At 38.2% G+C, this 20,810-nt stretch overlaps 1 protein-coding gene across 1 annotated transcript in view; it reads right to left on the bottom strand.

Annotated features, from left to right (window-relative positions):
• PDE11A (phosphodiesterase 11A) overlaps nucleotides 1–20,810 on the bottom strand; it is a 420,012-nt gene that overhangs the window by 251,137 nt on the left and 148,065 nt on the right. The window contains exons 3-4 of the mRNA XM_030851036.2: nucleotides 13,012–13,101; nucleotides 6,920–7,060 (exon numbers count right to left, since the gene is read on the bottom strand). Coding sequence (XP_030706896.2) covers nucleotides 6,920–7,060; nucleotides 13,012–13,101 — 231 coding nt within the window. The remainder of the gene's footprint in view (nucleotides 1–6,919; nucleotides 7,061–13,011; nucleotides 13,102–20,810) is intronic.

Below are 20,810 nucleotides of genomic sequence, written 5' to 3'. Positions count from 1 at the left end.
CTTTGAGTACTTTCTCACCAACACTCTCCTCTGGCAGCAATTTCAGCCCCTGCCTAGCAGAAGCCTCCCTTGCTTACTCTGAAGTCTCATATGACATAGATATTTTTGTGTGATGAAATTTTCTTCAGCTGACCAATATTAGCAGCTGCAGGGTGACTTTTCACTCACACTGTCAATTATCTTGACACACTGACAGCCCTGTTTCCAAGATGGCTTGTCTAAAAGTTTTCTTGCTCCACCCCACCTCTCCTGCCACGCTATGGCAGCAAGGAGGACTCAAGAAACATCTCTGAGCCTGGCCAGGCACTCGCCCTTACTGCTCCAAGCAGGTATGTGCGACTTGTTCTGATGAACACTGTACTCTGCCCAAGATAGCTGGATGCAGACAACCACACTCAGCTTTCTACTTCACCCCGCCCAATTTTCACTGCATTGGGCAGCTCTCCCTGCATTATGTGCGGCATGGGTGGGGTGATGATTGGAAGCATAGGGTTGTGAATGCTTCTTCTTTTGTGGATTATGGAGTTTTACTTCCTGTCCTTTTTGTTTGTTTATTTGTTTGTTTGTTTTCAGGTTGGCCCTTAACTGGTAAAAGGCAATATAAATCCATTTAGCAGATCCTCTCTCCTGACACCCGACTTTCAAGTTCACTCTCTTACCAGAAGATCTTCTTACCAGAAGATCCAGTACCTGCCCTTTTTTCCCATGAGGTGATAAATTCCTGACTCTGCCTAACAGAGAAGATACAAGGAAACATAACTCAAAGGGAGAAAATTTAAATTCCATCAATTTAATAGTTGTGAAAATATGATCTCATTTATGTACCCATATATTGATAAAAATCACTTCCTTTTATATTTGTTTTCTCTCCTTTATTATTTGATTAAAAATATATCAAGGATATTGTTCCTATAGATATACATCATTATTTTAAAGGACATATAAAATTTCATTATATAAAACTTCTGTTGATATTTGAATTATAGTTTCACTACTGTAAATACTGCAATAAACATTCTTATATACTGATTTTACTTTCTTCTCCATCTCTTTCGTTATGCTAAATTTTAAGAGGAAGAATTGCTGCGTGCAAAGGCTAGGCCCTTTTAAAATTGAAATATATTTCACCAACCTTATATCCATAAAGGTTACCCCAATTTGAATTCTCATCATCAGTAATGATAATGTCCATTTTCTCATAACCACACTCAAACTCACTGTTATAATACTTTTAAATCTTTACCAGTCTGATGGCTGCAAAATCATAGAAGTGTTTTAATGTGCTTATATTCTCTAAGGAATTGCATGAATGTTTTAGAAAGCCTTTACCCACAGAATGACTATAAAACAATATTCACCAGTATTTTTACATTCTTTTTTTTAAACATTAAGTCTTTGATCCATCTGAAATTTATACTGACTTACAGAAATAAAGCAAAAAGGGGGGCAGCTCATCTTTCAATGTCATAAGAGAGTAAAGGCCACACAAGAATTATCTAGGGCAGAGAACTGAAAACTACTGCCTGCTGCCAAATATAGCTCACCACCTACTTTTTTTTTTTTTAATATTTATTTATTTGGCTGCACCAGGTCTTAGTTGTCACACGTGGGATCTCTGTTGCCAAGTGCGATCTTTGTTGCAGCATGCGGGATCTTTTAGTTGCAGCATGCAGGTGAGATCTAGTTCCCTGACCAGGGATCAAACCCAGGCCCCCTGCATTGGGAGTACGGAGCCTTAACCACTGGACCACCAGGGAAGTCCCCCCCACACCTATTTTTATAACTAATGTTTTATTGGAACATAGCCATACTAAGACTGCTTTCATGCTACCATGAGTAGCTACGACAGAGATCATGTGACTTGCAAAGCCTAAAAAATATACTATCTGAAAACTTACAAAAAAAAATTTGCCACCCCCAATCTAAGAAATGTACTAAGTCCCATCCTTGGTTACTACTTATTAAAGACTCCAGACTTAATAAAGTTACATGTTAATTTGTAGCTTTTTCTCTGATTAAAAATTTCTATCCTACGGAAAAGATAACCTTAAAGATTACAGTTTATGGACTTGCTTTGTTTCTAAAAAGTTTTGTCTCTGAGAAATTTTATCCTAACATTGCCTATAAATACCTAACTTCTCAAATGCTCTTTGGACTTGTTTTAACATCTTATTTGTTCCCTCATAAATTAATGAATTAAAAATAATCTTTGATATGTATTTATTAAATATTTACATGAAAGTTATGATTTTGCCTTATAGAAAATTATATTTTGATGAGTATGAGGTAAGAATCCAGCTTTTTGAATTTTTTCTTCCTAAGTTACCAGCTATTTGTTTCCAAAACATTTGTAGGACAATCCATCAATCTTCCCACCAATCTAATTTCAAAGGCTTGCTTTGTCATATTTGTGTACTGAATATAAGATGATTGACTAGAGAATACAATTTGTATACTGATTATAAATTTCAAAGGCCACAGACATAGGTGTACAAAAAGTCACTTATGTTATTTTCCTGTGGCAACTGAATCTCTTCTTGAGCCCTAGTTCTGCTTGCTGACAGAAGGCAAAAGAGACAATCCAGTTAATTCAGCCACTTCAGATTTTCTCAATCGTTTCAGAATTCAATTCATTTAATACTGAAATTTTCACCAGGATGACATGCAACTTTTTGGCTTCTTTGGAGCAAAGCATCTGATCTATAGTCACCCTCTCAGCCAGGCTGGCCTCTAAGAGGCAAGACAGCCTCACTGATCTTCAGCCTAGTCAATCCTAACAGTGGATGTGCTTAAATATCTACACCTATAGCTCCCCAGGCCCAGGTCAGATCCTCTGTGCCTCCCTCGTCCTGACAGTTAGGCTTCTTTCTTCAGGTCTCAGCCCTCCCTCTGTTACCTTTTATCAGGAAATGGGAAAACTGTATTTGCCCCTCATGCTTTCGTGGGGCTCTGGCTGTCCCATGGCTCCTCCCATATTGCCGCCTCCAGTCTTCTTCCCTGTCGCAGGGTCTGCGGGGACTTTCAATCCCCACCACCCCCCTAGCTCCACTATGAGTGGCCTTGAGGCTGGGCAGGGCTAGGAGAGCTGGAAAACCGTATTTCCTCTTCTCTCCAACTCTCCCACTTTAGTCCGGGCAACTCATGAATGGGAGAGTCTAGGGCTTCATCTATTCTCTTTCCAATCTACTGTTTTGGGTACAACGTTAAGCTCTGGTTCCTTCAAGTCTCTAAGAAAGCCTTGTTCTTGCCAATGAAAAAGTCTTGGTTTTTGAGAATAACAACTCTGTCATAACTTTTTAAAGCCCATTTTGGCACTCACAAACCCCGAATGGAGTTCTTTGTCTCTGTATTCAGTGCAATCCCTTGCCTGAAACAACGTACCAGGCTAACTGGAGGGTTGGAGAGAGGGATGGAGAGTGATAGGTTTGCTGATGATAATAAAGAAAGAAAGGTCATAAGTAACAAGGGCAAGGCATGACTGAATTCTGGATTTGCTCAGTGACGTTGAGAACTTATACGTATTCCTTTATAATTACAAAAGCATCTTTATTGTTGAAATGCTTGCAGTAAAAAAACAAACCCAAAACACTGTCATTTCAAGTCTGAAACTCTCTAGTCCTCCAACACACTTTTGTTTCTCAGAAATAATTTTCTAAACTCTACAGGAAAGAGAACAGTCTTTACTAGCTTTTCACATGTATAGGGGTCTTTGGACTCTATTCTGTTCAGTTGTTTCTTATAAGGAACAAATCTCTAGTTTTATAATATATTTTAACAGCTTCACAGGCAAAACCTCATCCATTTTACATCTTTGTTGCCTTTAAAACATTTTTTCTGGCTACTTTTATATGTTATTTTTCCATATGAACTTTTCAAAATTAAAAATCATGTTGTCAAGTTCCATCTTTGTTTTCTAATATTGGGATAGGAATCTAAGTGTGCTCTTAATCAGTAAAATAAGATCATGTAGCATTTACAGGTGTTGCTTGGGTCCCTCTATAATAATCATTCAACCCCCTGATTAAATCTAGATGACAAAGGTTTTTAATATCATTCCATCCATTCAGCATTCTGAGGTGAAGAGGACGAAGTCCCAGCCAGAGAACTCTGACTCGGCATGATTTTCTGTTTGCTGTGCCAGCACCAGATTTTGGCATCTGGTGTCCTGAGTTGGCTTCTCCTCTTACACATGGAGTGACTGTATCTGATCGCCTTCGTATCATTTTTACCTGACAATCAGGGTAGTGCACAGAACAGCTATCCCTTTGAGTCTGAAGTTTCAACAAACCTTTGGTGAGAAGCGTGTTAAAGGAAAGCAGGGCATTGACGGGTTTTCTGCATGGTGATGCCACATTTATACCCCATTCCCACCCCACCTCCCCAGGCAGTAACCTCGGCAAAAAATCTTCACAGCTTCTCAAATGGAACCAAACAGATTAGTCTCCTCTTTTTGCACATAGTTCACTTTTACCTGCAGACCTTGCCCCTCTGGAGTAAAGGAGTTCCTCCTTACTGTGAGGGGGAGGGGTTGGGCAAAGAAGAAATGATAGGCTAGGCCCAGATAGTCTGCCCTGACCCCAATATTACAGTCTTAGAATGTTCAGCTGTGATAGTGAAAACGTCTTCTTAACCTTCAGTACTACACCAACACCTTTATGCATGTACCATCTAGTCATCTAGTCTAGGGAGTGATTTTTGACCCCCTCCCTACTTTATACCCTGAAGCTATTACTGTCGCTGTTATTCTCTCCAGCTCTGCCTGCACTTTCCATATCATTGTCCGTCTTCTGTATTTTTTCATCGGACTTGCCAGAAAGCAAGACTGCAGGGTAAAAACTAGTCCATGTTAGAAGATTTACAAAAGTGACCACCCTAAGCTGGTTTAAATTAGTTCCATGTCTGTTTTAACTGAACTAGCAAACAGTGAGCTTGTCCTTGCTTAGATTCCACATGGTCCCCCAGCCACTTGCCCTCACAGGGACCTGGGAGTGGCTCAGGAACCTTGGAAGCTGAAAAGCCCCAACCACTGCCCCTTCCTGCCTTTGCTCAGGGAGAGCCCACAGCCTGCCAAGAACCACCGAGCACCCCACCTCTTCCCACTCCTTGTGGGGGTTTCAGAGTCAGGTGGTGGGGAAGACTAATAAGTCACTCGACTCTTGGAGCCTTAAGTCCTCACCTGTAAGTGAGGATGATAATAATACCTATCCCGTAAGGATGCAGTGAGTACTGAATAAACCCAGATGCTTCACAAAGCATCTGGAAGCGCTTCACAAATATGGGCTATTGGGGGGTGTGTGTGTGTGTGTGTTCTCCCAAGGTTCTACTGAGTTTTACACAATCGCAGGATAATTGCAAGGCTATTGTTTGCTTAAACCACACCTGCTGAGTAGAAATAACGCCAAACTCTGCTAAGATATAGGGAAACACTCCTGAACATTTTAAACATATATAGATTTTTTTTAAAATTTAATGTTGAATAGATAACCAAAAAGGACCTACTGTATAGCACAGGGAACTATACTCAATATCTTATAATAACCTATAACGGAAAAAAATCTAAAAAGGAATATATATATGTTTTCAGTTACATATATATATGTATATATATGAATCACTTTGCTGTACACCTGAAACTAACACAACATTGTAAATCAACTTTATTTCAATAAAAAAAATTTTTTAAACTTAATGTTGTAAGTTTTACAATACTTATGATTAAATCTCCAAAATTTATCCTAAGGTTCTCATTCTTTGAGGAAAGCAAACCTAAAGACAATAACATTTTTTAAGTAAAGTATGGTAAAATATCATTCTCTGAGGTATTAAAACAGCACTTAATTGCTAGACAATTCCTGGTCTTTGGCGAGAGTTCATGGCAAAGATATTAAACTGCTGTTGAGGGTTAGACAGAAGCAGCCGCATAGCACAGGGAGATCAGCTTGGTGCTTTGTGACCGCCTGGAGGGGTGGGATAGGGAGGGTGGGAGGGAGGGAGACGCAAGAGCGAAGAGATATGGGAACATATGTATATGTATAAGTGATTCACTTTGTTATAAAGCAGAAACTAACACACCATTGTAAAGCAATTATACTCCAATAAAGATGTAAAAAAAAAAAAAGAAGTTAGACTGAAGATGATCATTATTTTCAATATTGTTATGTATTTAACCAGCAGATTTCCCACAAAGAGCCAGAACGTCTAACAGAACCTGAGAGCCAAGGTGTGGCAGGCCTGAGGCTGAGACCTAGCTGCTCGCCCTTGGAGTAAGAGCAGCCCCTGCATAAGGAGGAAAGGAGCCTCCGCCTCCTGACTGGAGTACACTGTGTAAGCGTCCACAGGTCTGAAGCAGCAGTGGAAGAACCTGGAAACTGCACCTGAGAAGCAGCAGGACAGACCTTTGCTGGAGAGCACAGCCCAGCTCAGGGTTGCTCCACTCAGCTCAAGCACAAAGGGCACTGCTTCCCCAGGGTTCGTTTGCTTCTCCTCACCCCACCCCCAGAAGAGGGCTGTGGAGCACTGTGTGGATTGCAATCCATGCCCACCAGTGCCCACTGAGGGCGTTCCCTTGCTGGGTGGGTACGATGGGAAGCTGGCACCCAAGCTTCTCTTCTATTCAGCTGTGTGAGTTTGGGCAAACCCTTCCAACCCTTAGCTGCCTCATCTGTATACACAGGGCTAGGCTAGACGTCGAAGGTCCCCCATCAGTGGAAGAGTCTATGTTTCTCAGGTGACAGCAGATCAAGACCGAAAATACATGTAAAGGAAATAAAAAATTTTACTTTTATAAAAAGTCACCTCACCTCATGGTTAGAAGAGTCACAAAAGAGTGGTTCAAGTCACGATTTCACAAACTTAATTACAACTAAACAAAACTAAACTTTACTTCATTAACGCAGATGACAGATAAAAGACGACTTACTGGTGATTTGATGTCCTCTAGGAGTAAAACAGAACAGCGTTCACATTTCAACAGTGTTTGGGCCCGATGCATTATTTTCTTGACAATTTTCTCCAGGTCAGTCTGTTCTTCAAAGAGGTCATTAACCACCTCTAGCAAAGCCTAGGAAAGATAAAGTGGATGTATTTAGGTGGCTAAGGGACTGAATTAAAATTTTTCTCTCAAAATTCCATTTAGTCTTTGCTATAAAAATATAAACATTTTTGTGTGGCTAATTTTTATAGTGTTTATGGTTGTTCTGACAAACTTCCATCATTTCATTTTATAACACAGTCTTTTTTTATATGTAAATTTATTTATTTATTTTTGGCTATGTTGGGTCTTCGTTGCTGCATGCAGGCTTTCTCTAGTTGCAGCGAGCAGGGGCTACTCTTCGTTGCGGAGCACGGGCTCTAGGCACACAGGCTTCAGCAGTTGTGGCATGCAGGCTCAGTAGTTGTGGCTCGAGGGCTCTAGAGCGCAGGCTCAGTAGCTGTGGCACACGGGCTTAGCTGCTCCACGGCTTGTGGGATCTTCCCAGACCAGGGCTCGAACCCGTGTCCCCTGCATTGGCAGGCAAATTCTTAACCACTGCGCCACAAGGGAAGTCCCTATAACACAGTCTTGAATTGTAAAATGTAACTTGAGAATACTGCCAGTCCATAAAATCCCACATAAGTTCCTCATATATCTGTATGACTATATTCCATATAGTTAATGACTACATGATCTCATATAATCATTATTGATAGGCTTTTCCCCTCCTACAGTAGTTTTTCTGCAATGTGACTAGGTATAAAACCAACATTTTATGAATAACAGATACCTGATTCTCTCTAATGCACATTTATTTCAGAAAATTACAAAGCATCTCTTCCTCACCAACCGGAAGAAATAGCTTCATGGTCAAACTCAAGACTTATTTTCACTAATACCCATCTCACACAGAACTCTTTAAGAATCACAGTGGCGGATGCTACTTAAGTTTCAGAGCCTTCAAAAAAAATATATAAAAACTCCATTAATCCCTCTACACAAGAAGTATTGCTTCATCCCAATCTGTCCAGGAGAACATTTAAATACCATTATACTTCTCAAAAAGAAATCACCATTAAAACTTCTATTAAAACAATAGAATGAAAAGCACAAAAATTAAAGAAAAAACTTAAATTCTAACTTGAAAACTGTATACTCATTTAAAAATGAAATTGTAATAACTTGTCATTCTATCCAGCTAAGTTAGCTTACAATTTATGCATTGAGATAATATTTATTTAGAATTTTTAATTACATGGATATTTCTGGAGGTGGAGGAATAGTGGGCCATTTACAGGTGGCAGATATTATGCCTCTATAAGAGTGCAATCAGAAAATTACACAGCCAGTGAATTGACCAGAGCCTGCTTTATTCAATAGAATTTAATAAGATGTGCACTCTCCAGTCTGACCTGTCACAAAAGGATTTCATGAGTTTTCAAATTCACATCTATTCTGGTAGATGGTGTTGACTAATTTTCAACTTTGGTAATGAATTTGATTTGTCCTGAAACCATTTGAAACATGTGAATATTCCTTCTCTGAGTCTATTCAGGTGGAAAAGCATTTGAATGAGTTAAGAGATCCATGAAATGAGTCTAGTTCACTAAGCATCTAAAATAGGACCCAATATCTTGGGTAGCACTTTCTCTAAAGAGAGCTTGTGACTATGGCTAAGGGCCATGCATTGCTCTATGAACCCAAAGCAAAGAGAAACACCAGGAGGTGAAAAAAGTTTTAAATGTATCCTGTCCATTTGGCATTTGGACAGCAAATCACTGTAAGAGGTCAATGTGCGATAATTTCATGTGCAAATATAACATTAAAAATGAGGCGGGCTTCCCTGGTGGCGCAGTGGTTGAGAGTCCGCCTGCCGACGCAGAGGGCGTGGGTTTGTGCCCCGGTCCCGGAGGATCCCACGTGCCACGGAGCGGCTGGGCCCCGTGGGCCACGGCCGCTGAGCCTGCACGTCCAGAGCCTGTGCTCCGCAACGGGAGAGGCCACAACAGTGAGAGGCCCGCGTACCGTAAAACAAAAACAAAACAAAACAAAAATGAGGCAACTGTCTGCATAATTACCAACAAAATCCCCTGTTATTAAGGGAGAGGACATTATTTCCTTAATCATCCAGACTATTTCTTCAGATGGATCATATTAACTGAACAATTATTTAACTTTTCAATTTGTTGGGACTGCATGGATGGGGTCTCTGGGACCCATATACAAGAACTTTTATCTCAGAGGAAAAACTAATTGTGCCTTGAGTTTTGCACTGACAAATTACATTATAGTAATTTTATTGTTTCTAATTAAAAATTTCTGCTTTACTAACAAGTGATAAAAATTTCACAAATAACAATGCAGACTAGCTCCAAAATAAGAGAAAAAAAGAAGAAAATCTAGGATGACATGCAATTCAACAGACATTGGAAGCCTTGCACACAGCTGAATACTCCTTGCTTCTTGATGTCACTTGCATTTCCCCACCTCCTTCTTCTTATCACCTTTTTTGCTCCTGGGCTCATCCTTAGACCTCTTCCCTTTCTTACCCATATATTTTCCCCACCTGTAGCCTAGTTTTAAATACCATCTATATGCTGATGGTTCCCAAATATTAATCTCGAGTCTTCACATCTCCCCAAAACTCTAGATTCCTGTATCCAACTGTTTACTTGCCACCTGTACAAGCCTAAAGTCGTTTTCACTCATTTCCAATATCAGTAAGCCTTATATATTTTACTGCTAATTTTTTTGTATAATCTCTCACTTCTCACTGACCAACCACATTATTTCTCCTCCCCCCCAGTTTTATTGAGATATAATTGACATAAAACTTTGTGTGAGTTTATGGTGTACAATGTGATGATTTGATCCACCTATATATTGCAAAATGATTACTACACTAAGGTTAGCTAACACACCCATCACCTTACATAATTACATTTTTTGTGTGGTACGAACATTAAGAGTTATTCTCTCAGCAATGTTCAAGTACATAATACAGTATCATTAACTATAGTCACTATGCTGAACACTAGATCTCCAGAATTTATTCATCTTACAACTGGAAGTTTGTATACTTTGACCAACATTTCTTTTCCCTCACACCCCAATGCCTGGCAACTACCATACTACACTCTGCTTCTTTGAGTTCTGCTTTCCATAGATCCAACATATACATGAGATAATATAGTATTTGTCTTTCTCTGTCTGACTTATTTCACTTAGCACAGTGCCCTCAAGTTTCATCCATGGTGTCACAAGTGGTAGGATTTTCTTCTGTATTATGGCTAAATAACATTCCATTGTGTGTGTGTATGTGCGTATAACAATTTTCTTTATCCACTCATCTATTAGTGGACACTTAGGTTGTTTCCATGTCTTGGCTATTGTAAATAATGTTGCAATGAACATGGGAGTGCAGATATTTTTGAGCTAGTGATTTCATTTCCTTTGGATATATACTCAGGAGTGGAGTTGCTGGATCATATGGTAATTTTATTTTTAATTTTTTGAGGAACCTCCATATTGTTTTCTGTAATGGTTATACCAATTTATATTCCCATCAATAGTGCACAGAGGGTTCCCTTTTCTCCACATCCTCACCAACACTTGTTATCTCTTATCTTTTTGATAATAGCCATTCTAACAAGTATGAGGTGATATCTCATTGTAGTTTTAATTTGCATTTCCCTAATGATGTTGAGCATCTTTTCATGTGTCTATTGGCCATTTGTATGTCTTCTTTGGAAAAATGCCTATTCAAATCCTCTGCCTATTTTTTAATTGGATTACTTTTTTTTTTTTTTTTTTTTTTTTTTGCTATTGAGTTGTATGAGTTCCTGATAAATTTTGGATATTAACCCCTTACTGATATGTATGATTTGCAAATACCTTCTCCCATTCCGTAGGTTGCTTCTTCATTGTGTTGTTTCTTTTGCTGTGAAGAAACTTTTTAGTTTGATGTAGTCCCACTTTATTTTTGCTTTTGCTGTTTGAGCTTTCATATCAGATCCAAAAAAATCATTGGAGCTTTTCCCCTACATTTTCTTCTAGGAGTTTTACAGTTTCAGGTCTCACATTTAAGTGTTTAATATTTTTCAAGGAAATTTTTGTGAGTGATGTAAGATACAGGTCTAATTTCATTCTTTTGCATGTGAATATCCAGGTTTCTCAACACCATTTATTGAAAAAAAACTACCTTTTCCCCATTGAGTATTCTTGGCTCCCTTGTCAAAGAGATGTTAACTATATATGCATGAGTTTATTTCTGGGCTCTTGATTCTATTCCATTGGTCTATGTGTCTGTTTTTAGTGCCAGTACCATACTATTTTGATTACTATAGCATTGAAGTATAGTTTTAAATCAAGAAGTGTGATGTCTCCAGCTTTGTTCTTCTTTCTCAGGATTGTTTTGGCTATTTGAGGTCTCTCCTCTCTGCTCTCTAGACACATGGACCAAGGTTTCTCCTACCCCAAGGCCTTTGCACTTGATATTTCCACTGCCTGGAATGTTCTTCCCAGATCTTTGTGTGGCTTTACTCCTTCATTTAATTCAGGTCTCTGCTCAAATATCATCTCTCTATAGACACTTCTTGATCACCTTCTGAAATAAACATCCTCTGAAACTATCCTTCAGCAACCAGTCTGTATTCCATTACCTCACTTCATTCTTCTTTATAGCACTTACCACTACCTGATACTATATTAATTTTTATTTGCTCGTTTGTCTCTTATCTACAGTTCCCACTAAAATAGTAAGTTCTATGAAGGCAGGGGCTTTGGACAGACAGTGTCTGAAGAGTACCACAAAATAAATACTTGTTGAGCGTGTAAATGAATACATGAGGATGCAAAGATTCATAATTCATGAAGTGTTCCTTAAGGAATTTAAAATGTAGTTGGAGAGGAAGGCCATCAATACATATTATACAGTGTGGTAAGTGCCCACAATAAAACAGTGGTGGTATATATAAGGCAAAACAACAAGCAAAGGAAAGATTAAATGGAAGACTGAGCTGGGTCCTGAAGGAAATGCAAGGCAAAAGCAGTGGGAGGAAGAAGGTGGACATAAGGCATTGAAGGCAGAGGAAGAAATATTACTAAGGGAATGAGAAAGTGAAACAGACTGTTTTCTGGAAATTGGGGACTGTATTGCTGGGATGTCCAATGAAAGGAGGAGAATGGTAAGACATGGGGCTAAAGATGACAACAGGATCCAAGTCAGAGAAAACAGGTGGTATGCTGTGCTAAAGAAGATAGCTGTAGCTGTCAATTGTCCCCTGTGAAATATTCATAAATCATAATGCTTAGCAAATGAAACTTTTAATCAATTTGATTACCAGTTAACTGAGGGTTTCTAACCTTTCTGAACATCTTCTTGTTAAACATATTTCTAAATTGTGACAGTAACTTCCCTATATTTAAAAGTATAGTGAGCCTAATATAATTTAATCTGTATTTGATCATTTTGCAATTATTTGAGCACCAGTCTTTGTTTTTGTTTTGTTTTGTTTTTTACTATTTAACCCTATAATTGGTGAAGGTATATGAGATCAATCCCTCTATGTGAGTTTCTTTATAATCTATAAGATGGTGTTTGTAGCATTATTGTCCAGTTACCTTGTGATGCTCTTCCAGGTAAACTTTCAATTCAAAATTTGTGAGGTGGGGTGAAATCATTTGTAACATACCTTGCTTCTTAAGGGAACTAAATTGCAAAAAAATCACTAAATTGTGTTATTGTTTCAAAGCTATAAGTAAGCAAGAATATATCTGCTGCCTTGAAGTATAGATGTGAAATTAATTTCCTTTTTAAAAGAAGCTATTTCCTGCAAACAACAACAGAGAATTTATATCCACTTCCATTTGGGTTTATTGCTTAAAGGGGATCTTCAACCATAGACTTGAAGGATTATACAAATAAAAAGGATTCCTGGACTATTCAAAGATCATCCGCTGTTTTTAAAAGACATAATGACTCACAGACACTTGAAAGAGAGCTTTGAGGGTTGTCAGCAATGTTTCTTTCTACTCACCCTGCTTCTTTCATATTCTTTCCTTGAGGCAGCAAATAGCTGAGCATTAGATATGGCAATTCCGCAAAATGGAAGATACATCTGCATAACCTGGGGGCAAAGAGAGTGTTATGAACATTAAAACATAAAAATATGGAACTAAATTTCACATTTCCTTCATATGCCTGATTTCAATACTATCTTTTCAACCACAGAGACTGAGTATGGTGTTGTTGATACTAGTATCTTAACTTCAGAAGGAATATTTTTCAGAGTTAACTAGGGACAGTCAAGCTTTAACTAGGGACAGTCACATCTATGAAGATATAAAGTGAAGCAACAGACTGTGATGGCTGTGATACAGGAACTGTGTCTAAATCATCTTTGTATTCCTTCCTTGATCAATGAAAAATGAGTAAATGAAGTCTGATATATTTAGAATTTAAGGCAGTGCCCATACTCACACTTGGAGGTAGGCAGGATATAAGCCAATTTCTTTGCACATATGTATCCACAGCAGGGATCTCAGCTTGACGCTAGAACTCTGTCAGCTACAGACTTAAGCATGCCTGTTAGGATGGGCCCAGTAGGAACATAGGCGCCAGAGGGCCTAAGAGCCTCATGCAGAAGGGTTCAAATTGAACCCACTGCTCTGTTGCTATAACTACCCAGGAAAGGCTGGGTACCCTTTAAGAGAGCACTCCTCCTATGGGAAGAAACAGCCACGTGCGATGGGCATGATCCTAACAAAGATTTTCTTATCAAAGCGGGTCTAGGTCTAGGGATTCTCAGTAATTCCTGGCACTCTCACTCAAATTCATCTCCAGAATCTCTGATTCCAGAGAGAGAGAGAGAGAATGTCTCAAGTAAAAACCGAAAGAATTCTTTCTATAAACTCTTCACAATGTAGGACATTGTGAAAAGAGACAAAGCTTTGGGATTTTCTAAAGTAGAGGGAAACGGGCATGTGGGCATGTTTTATATAACAGTCAGTTTCTCTCTTTCTCTGTCTCTCTCTCTCTCACACGCACCATGATGCCATGTCAAGAGGCAGCAGCAAAACCGAGCAGTTCCTGCCATGCCCAGAAGAGGGCAGTGCAGTGCTCACCGTGGGTGAGGGATGCAAACAGCAGAGGCAGATCCACCCAGGAGCAAGCGTGAGACACCCCTGGGATACCCAGAACAGAATTACCTGGAGTGGGAGGTGCTTTTGTAGAGGGGCTGGAGGTGAACAAAAGATGATTGGCACTTCACAATCCCTATCATTTCTTTCCTATTAAAATCTTGCTTTGGCTACCTGGGCATACTCAACTCTGACAGTGTCCCTAAAAGTAATTCAGAATTTTGTAGAAGTGAATGCTGAGATCCCACTTTTTACTGAGATATAGTTGATGCAGAATATTATATGTATATGTTGTACAACATAGTGATTCACAATTTTTACACAATTTTTAAAGGTTATGTTCCACTCATAGTTATTATAAAATTTTGGCCATATTCCCTGTGTAGTACAATATATCCTTGTAGCTTATTTTATACATAATAGTTTGTTCCTCTTAATCCCCTGCCCCTATCTTGTCTCTCTCCCCACTGGTAACCACTAACTTGTTCTCCATATCTGTGAGTCTGCTTCTTTTTTGGTATATTCACTAGTTTGTTTTATTTTTTAGATTCCACATGTAAGTGATAACATACAGTATTTGTCTGTCTCTGTCTGACTTATTTCACTTAGCATAATGCCCTCCAAGTCCATCCATGTTGCTGCAAATGGCAAAATTTCATTTCTTTTTTTTATGACTGGGTAGTATTCCATTGTGTGTATGTGTGTGTGTGTGTATACACACACACACACACACACACACACCCCACATCTTCTTTATCCATTCCTCTGTTGATGGACACTTAGGTTGTTTCCATATCTTGGCTATTGTAAATAATGCTGCTATGAACATTGGGATGCATGTATCTTTTCGAATTAGTGTTTTTGCTTTTTTCAGATATCAATCCAGGAGTGGGATTGCTGGGTCATATGGTAGTTCTATTTTTAGCTTTTTGAGAAACCTCCATACTGTTTTCCACAGTGGCTGCACCAATTTATGTTCCCACCAACAGTGTACAAAGGTTCCCTTTTCTCTACATCTTTGTCAACATTTGTTATTTGTGGTCTTTTTGATGACAGCCATTCTGATAGGTGTGAGGTGATAGCTGAGACCCCACTTTTAAAGAAGGGAGAATTAAGGTATTGAATAGAGGTTAAAAAAAATCAATGAATTGATTTTTACAGATATTTTCAGGATAAATTCCTTCACTGACTCTGATTCAAAATAAACTAATATTTAATGAGGACCTGCTATGTGTCAGACACTCTCACTTCATTTCTTCATTTGAATCTCACATCACCTCCTCATGGAGGAACATTATGTACATTTTAGAGATCAGGAAACCCAGGAAACTTGCTCAAACCTACAAAGGAACTCAGGTCATCACATTCTACAACTGGTGATCATTCCTTACAACATGTTGCCTTCTAGAACTAGATATTATTTCTGTCACCCGCTCTTCCTGCCAGTCCCCCTCATGCCTTAGGAAGTATGTTGGTAAGTCGTATAAAGCTGTTGACCTAAAGCTGCCAGATATACTGCCAGAATTTCCCTGCCTTTAGCCAGAATGGGACCACTTTCAACATCACTTACACACACACTGAGCTGGGTTTTTTTCTACCGTGGAGACAGTGACTATGATGGAGGTGGAAGAGAGAAGATGGTTAACTTTCCACTTCTTCCTTCCTTCCTCCCTCTCTCCCTCCCTCCCTCCCTCTTTTCTTTCCTTCCTCCCTCCCTTCCTTCCTCCCTTCCTTCCTTCCTTCCTTCCTTCCTTCCTTCCTTTAGTTGCCTTCTGGGGCCAAGTATTATATAATGTGGTTTATAGGTCAAGCAAGTAGGAAGAAGAGAATGACTAAAGGAACATGTGAAATATATATATATATATATATATATATATATACACACACACATAAAACTGAAGATTACTATTGATGGAGACGATACATACCTTCATGACACACTGCAAACTGAGAAGGGGTCTTTACTTACCAAGGGAATGATCTATACTGTGTCATTCACTGGCACAACAATTCAACACTCTGGGGCCACACTCAGCTCCATTATGGATAACTATATGACAATCTATATAATTTCTAAATAAATGTGCAGGAGAAGTGGTCAAATACATTTTGAAAGAAGGGAATAAGAAGAAGCTGAAGCATTATGGAAATAGGAGATAATGAAAAATAAAAATATTTTTATATCTTTTGTCCATTCCAGTGCAAAAGATGTCTTTTTTAGAAAAAGATATACTGTTCTATTCTGCTCTTTCTGAAATTCCCCTCCTCCAAGAAAAAATACTAATTTGGCCTTCACCATCTAGTTTCTGAATGCCAAAAGATCTAAAAAGCCTTAAATGACTAAGAAGCTAATGAGTCTGTACACCCTTGTGCAGCACTTTTCAGCTTGAAAGCACTTTATGAACATTGGCTAATTAATCTTCACAACATCCCACTCAAAAAAGTAGTTAAACTGAAAATCATTAAACAGTGTGAAAAAGTCACTTTAGCCCTGGAAACTCATGAAAAGTATCACTAATAAGCATAAAATCTGAGCACTGGGACTGTCCATCAATATCCTAAAGAAAGACAGTAGGTACTGAGCACTTTCAAACTTGCAGACCACAGAGTAAGGCTATTCAAGCCCCATGGTCTGGTCTGGTCCAATTATATATCATTAAAGAACACTGGAGGTCTACACTGGAGGTTCACAGTGAGGGGCCTGGGGCCATCCCCTTTATGGACCCCACTCCTGAAAGCAACACAGCTGGAGGGGCCACATCACTGTCAGCCAAATTAATGGGTGAGGGGATTTCCCACCAACACCTCCTTTCTCTGTGCAGACCCTGAGATTTGTGCTCTCAAGTCACTTCTGCCCTCAGGCATTAACTATAAGGCAAAGCTTCACTGATTCAAGCCACACTGATTTTGGAACTGGGGATTATTTCATAATTGTAATTCAAAAGCTAAATAAACTCCTCAAGTAGAGTAATTTGGAAAATAAGTTATCAAAATAGGAAACAGTCACAGTATTGTCACATAATGAAACATCTTCTACATCTTTCAGAAATAGAATATTTGAAATAGTAAAAAATTAGTTTGAAGTTTTCTAGGAACTCCAGAGGAAATTCCTGCTACCAGAGGTATAGTTTAGTTCACTGTAATTTTGTTTCTATGCAAATTCAGTAAAGACAATATGTCGGGTTTTTATTTTGAGAATCAGAATAACAAATGCATCTTGTCAGATCACACCAAAGTATATACTCTTGGCTAAAGCATGCCTTTTTCTCTCAGAGCTGTGCCCTCTTTGAAGAAAAGTCTCCAAAAAATACACAGAGGCATAAAGTACCAACTTTGTTTCAAAAAACATTGGCATGGAGTAGATGATCCAATTACATATTTTTTTGCAACTGTCCACTTTAGGAATTAACACTCATAAAGAGAATGGGGTGGGAGGAGAATTGTATTCACAAAAGATGCAGGAGAGCAAGATGGCAAATGAGGAAGGAAAGGTTCACTGGTCCTCCACTTTCTCTTCGTAGGAGAGGGGGATGTAAGTGCTTCTGCTCCTGCCCCTAGGTATTAAAGCTGGGCCCCCAGAAGAATTGGAGTGAGCACCCTATCCTCACCTCTCTCCTTGAAGCTAGTATTGGCTAAAATATCCACAAGAGGACAAGCTTCTGCACGGTAGACTGGTCGAGTCCAATTCCTGGCAAGTAGCTGTACAACATCAAATACTCTCTTGGACTTTTTAGAGGCTGTGGTCCGCTGAGCACCTGAATCATGCAGGTACTAATCACATCAACCAATAATCTTATCTCTATGTGACCCCATTCCCCACCCCCGAGACTTTAGAAAAATAACCCTCTTATGTCCACAGGCAGTTCTAAATTCCCACCCACTTATTCACAGATATCGAAGGGAAAACCCATTTCAGAAGCTGTGTTCTTTCTAAGATAATTTGGATTGTCATAAGATTTCAACAGAAAGTAAAAGTACTCGTATTTCCACCACTCAGAGGTAACCATCATTAACATTCTGGAGACCATCATTCAAGTTTTCCTCTCTCTCTTTCTCTCTTCACATAAACTCGAATAGGTGTATTATATAATAATAATAATCCTGTATGTAATATTTTGCTATCTGCTTTTTTCACTTTTTATAACCAACTATCACTTATAATGGCCAATTTTTATGGATGCAAAAATATCCCATTGTGTAGTCTGGAAAAAGAAAATGCATGGAGAAACAAAGTAGATTAGTGGTTGCCTTGCAATTAAATCTTTGCACATCCCATTATTATTTTCTTAAAATAAAGCCCTAATATTTGAACTTATTTATTTAACACACGTTTACATGGCACTTCCTCTGAATCAGGCAGTATTCTGCATGATTTACTAATGTTAATTCACTGATGTGTGTACACTTTTAAATAACTCCTAACAATAAACACATTTTTAGTTTTCGTTTTAAAAAATCCAACAGTATAGAAGTACATACATTAAAATAACTACAGATCCCCCTTCGTTTCCTGTCCTGCTACCCACTCCTCTCCCAAGGAACAACCGCTATTAGCATTTACAGTGTATTCTTCTGGGTACTTTTTTATGAACTGCATACATATAATATCTAGTCTTAGGGTGGTGGTAAACACAATAGGGATCACACTGTAAGTTATGTTCTATGCCTTCTTTTTCACCTGGCAATATATCTTGGAAATCATTGTCAGTTACTTAATTCTTTTAATCTCTGCCTAATATTCTAGGGGGTGGATGTACCTATTAGTAGAGGTTCACATTGTTTCCAATTTTTCCTTATTACAAATAACACTGCCATAAACTTTCTTACAAATATATCTTTGTTCACCTGGACAATAGTTCTGTTGGACAGAGTCCTAGAAGTGAAATTTTAAGGTTGCAGAATATGTGCATTAAAAAAAAACTTAAGAGCTACTGCCAAACCAATCTCCAAAAACACTCTACCAATTTATATCTCCACTAAAAGTAATGCCCTTCTCATGTAACATTGGGTATTATTATCCTTTTAAAATTATGTCTATATGATCAATTAAATCAATACTCATTTTTGTATCAACTTACATTTATTAGATTACTAGTGATACTGAACACTTTACATAATTTCTTGGTTATCTCTTTTTTTCTTAATGTGCCCTATTTATTTTTTCTTACTGGACATTCATCTATCTTTATTGCTTAGTAAGGACTCTTTATATTCTAAGGATATTAACCATCTTTCAGTTTTGAAAATTATGACTCTTTCTTGATAATTAGCAATTGCCATCTATGTGATATGGTCCAATGGGTCTACAAGCTATGATTGCTTTGTCTAAGATGAATAGATATTATGGCTCAGTAAACTTGGCCTACTCCTTCTCACTGTGTGAAGAAATTTTACAGCAATATCTACCTATGTAACTCTGTCAAGGTTATTTTTGTAAGTAGGTTGACCTACATATCTCAGCCTGCCCAGTTGCTCCATTCGTTTTTGTAACTCAAAGTTCCTATAAGAAATCAGTTTAAGCTACATTTTGATCCAGGCATTCTTGAGTCTTAACTATTAATATTGTTAAGATCTCTCCACTTACCAAGCATAGGTATAAATGCAGGAAGACACACTATATAGTAATTTAGTCATGGTATCAACACCCTGATGCTAGAAAAATTCTATTATATCACAATCAATGTATGAACAGAAAAAATCCTCTTAGACTATTTTCTGATGATAAATACATATATTTTCCTTTACATTTGAAACATAGTCACATGATTTCTTCCTGTTAGCAGCACAATACTTCCTTTAGCCATCTCATTTATCTAGTGCCTTGTTTTTTATAACTCATGGTTCTTAAAGTAGTGGACATTTTATATAAATGGAATCACATAATATTTGGACTTTTGTGTCTGGCTGACTGCTTTCACGTAGTATACTGTTTACAAGGTTCATCCATGTTATAACATGTATCAGTAGTTCATTCCTTTAAAATTTTCTTTTAATTAATAGACTTTATTTTTTAGAGCAGTTTTAGTTTTACCCAAAAGTTGAGTAGAAAGCACAGAGATTTCCCATATACCTTCTTCCCTCCCGCAACATACAGTTTCCCCAATTATTAACATCTTACGTTAGTGTGGCACATTTGTTAAAATTAGTGAGCCAGTATTGATACATTACTATGAACTAAAGTTCACAGTCTACATTAGGGTTCAATCTTTGAGTTGCATATTCTATGTGTTTTGAGACATGTATAATGACATGTACCCACCATTACAATGTCATACAGAATAGTTTCATTGACCTAAAAATTCCTTCTGCTCTGTCAATTCTTTCCTCCCTCCCTCTCCCCAAGCCCCTGGCAACCAGTGATCTTTTTACTGACCCCACAGTTCTGCTGTTTCCAGAATGTCATATGGTTGGAATCATATAGTATGTGGCCTTTTCATATTGGCTTCTTTCACTTAGCAATATTCATTTAAGGTGTCTTCATGTTTTTTCATGTTTTTTCATAGCTCACTTTTTTAAATCACTGAATAATAGTCCATTATATGGATGTACTACAGTTTGTTTATCCTATTAAAGGCATCTTAGTTGCTTCCAAGTTTTGGCAATTTTGAATAAAGCCTGCTGTAAACCATTCAGGTGTGTTGTGGTATCTCCTTGTTGTTTTAATTTGCAGTTCCCTCATGACATGTGATGTTAAGCA

The sequence above is a fragment of the Globicephala melas genome, chromosome 7, assembly GCF_963455315.2.
Source record: "Globicephala melas chromosome 7, mGloMel1.2, whole genome shotgun sequence".
NCBI lineage: Eukaryota > Metazoa > Chordata > Mammalia > Artiodactyla > Delphinidae > Globicephala > Globicephala melas.
This window is presented reverse-complemented; position numbering and strand designations above follow the sequence as displayed.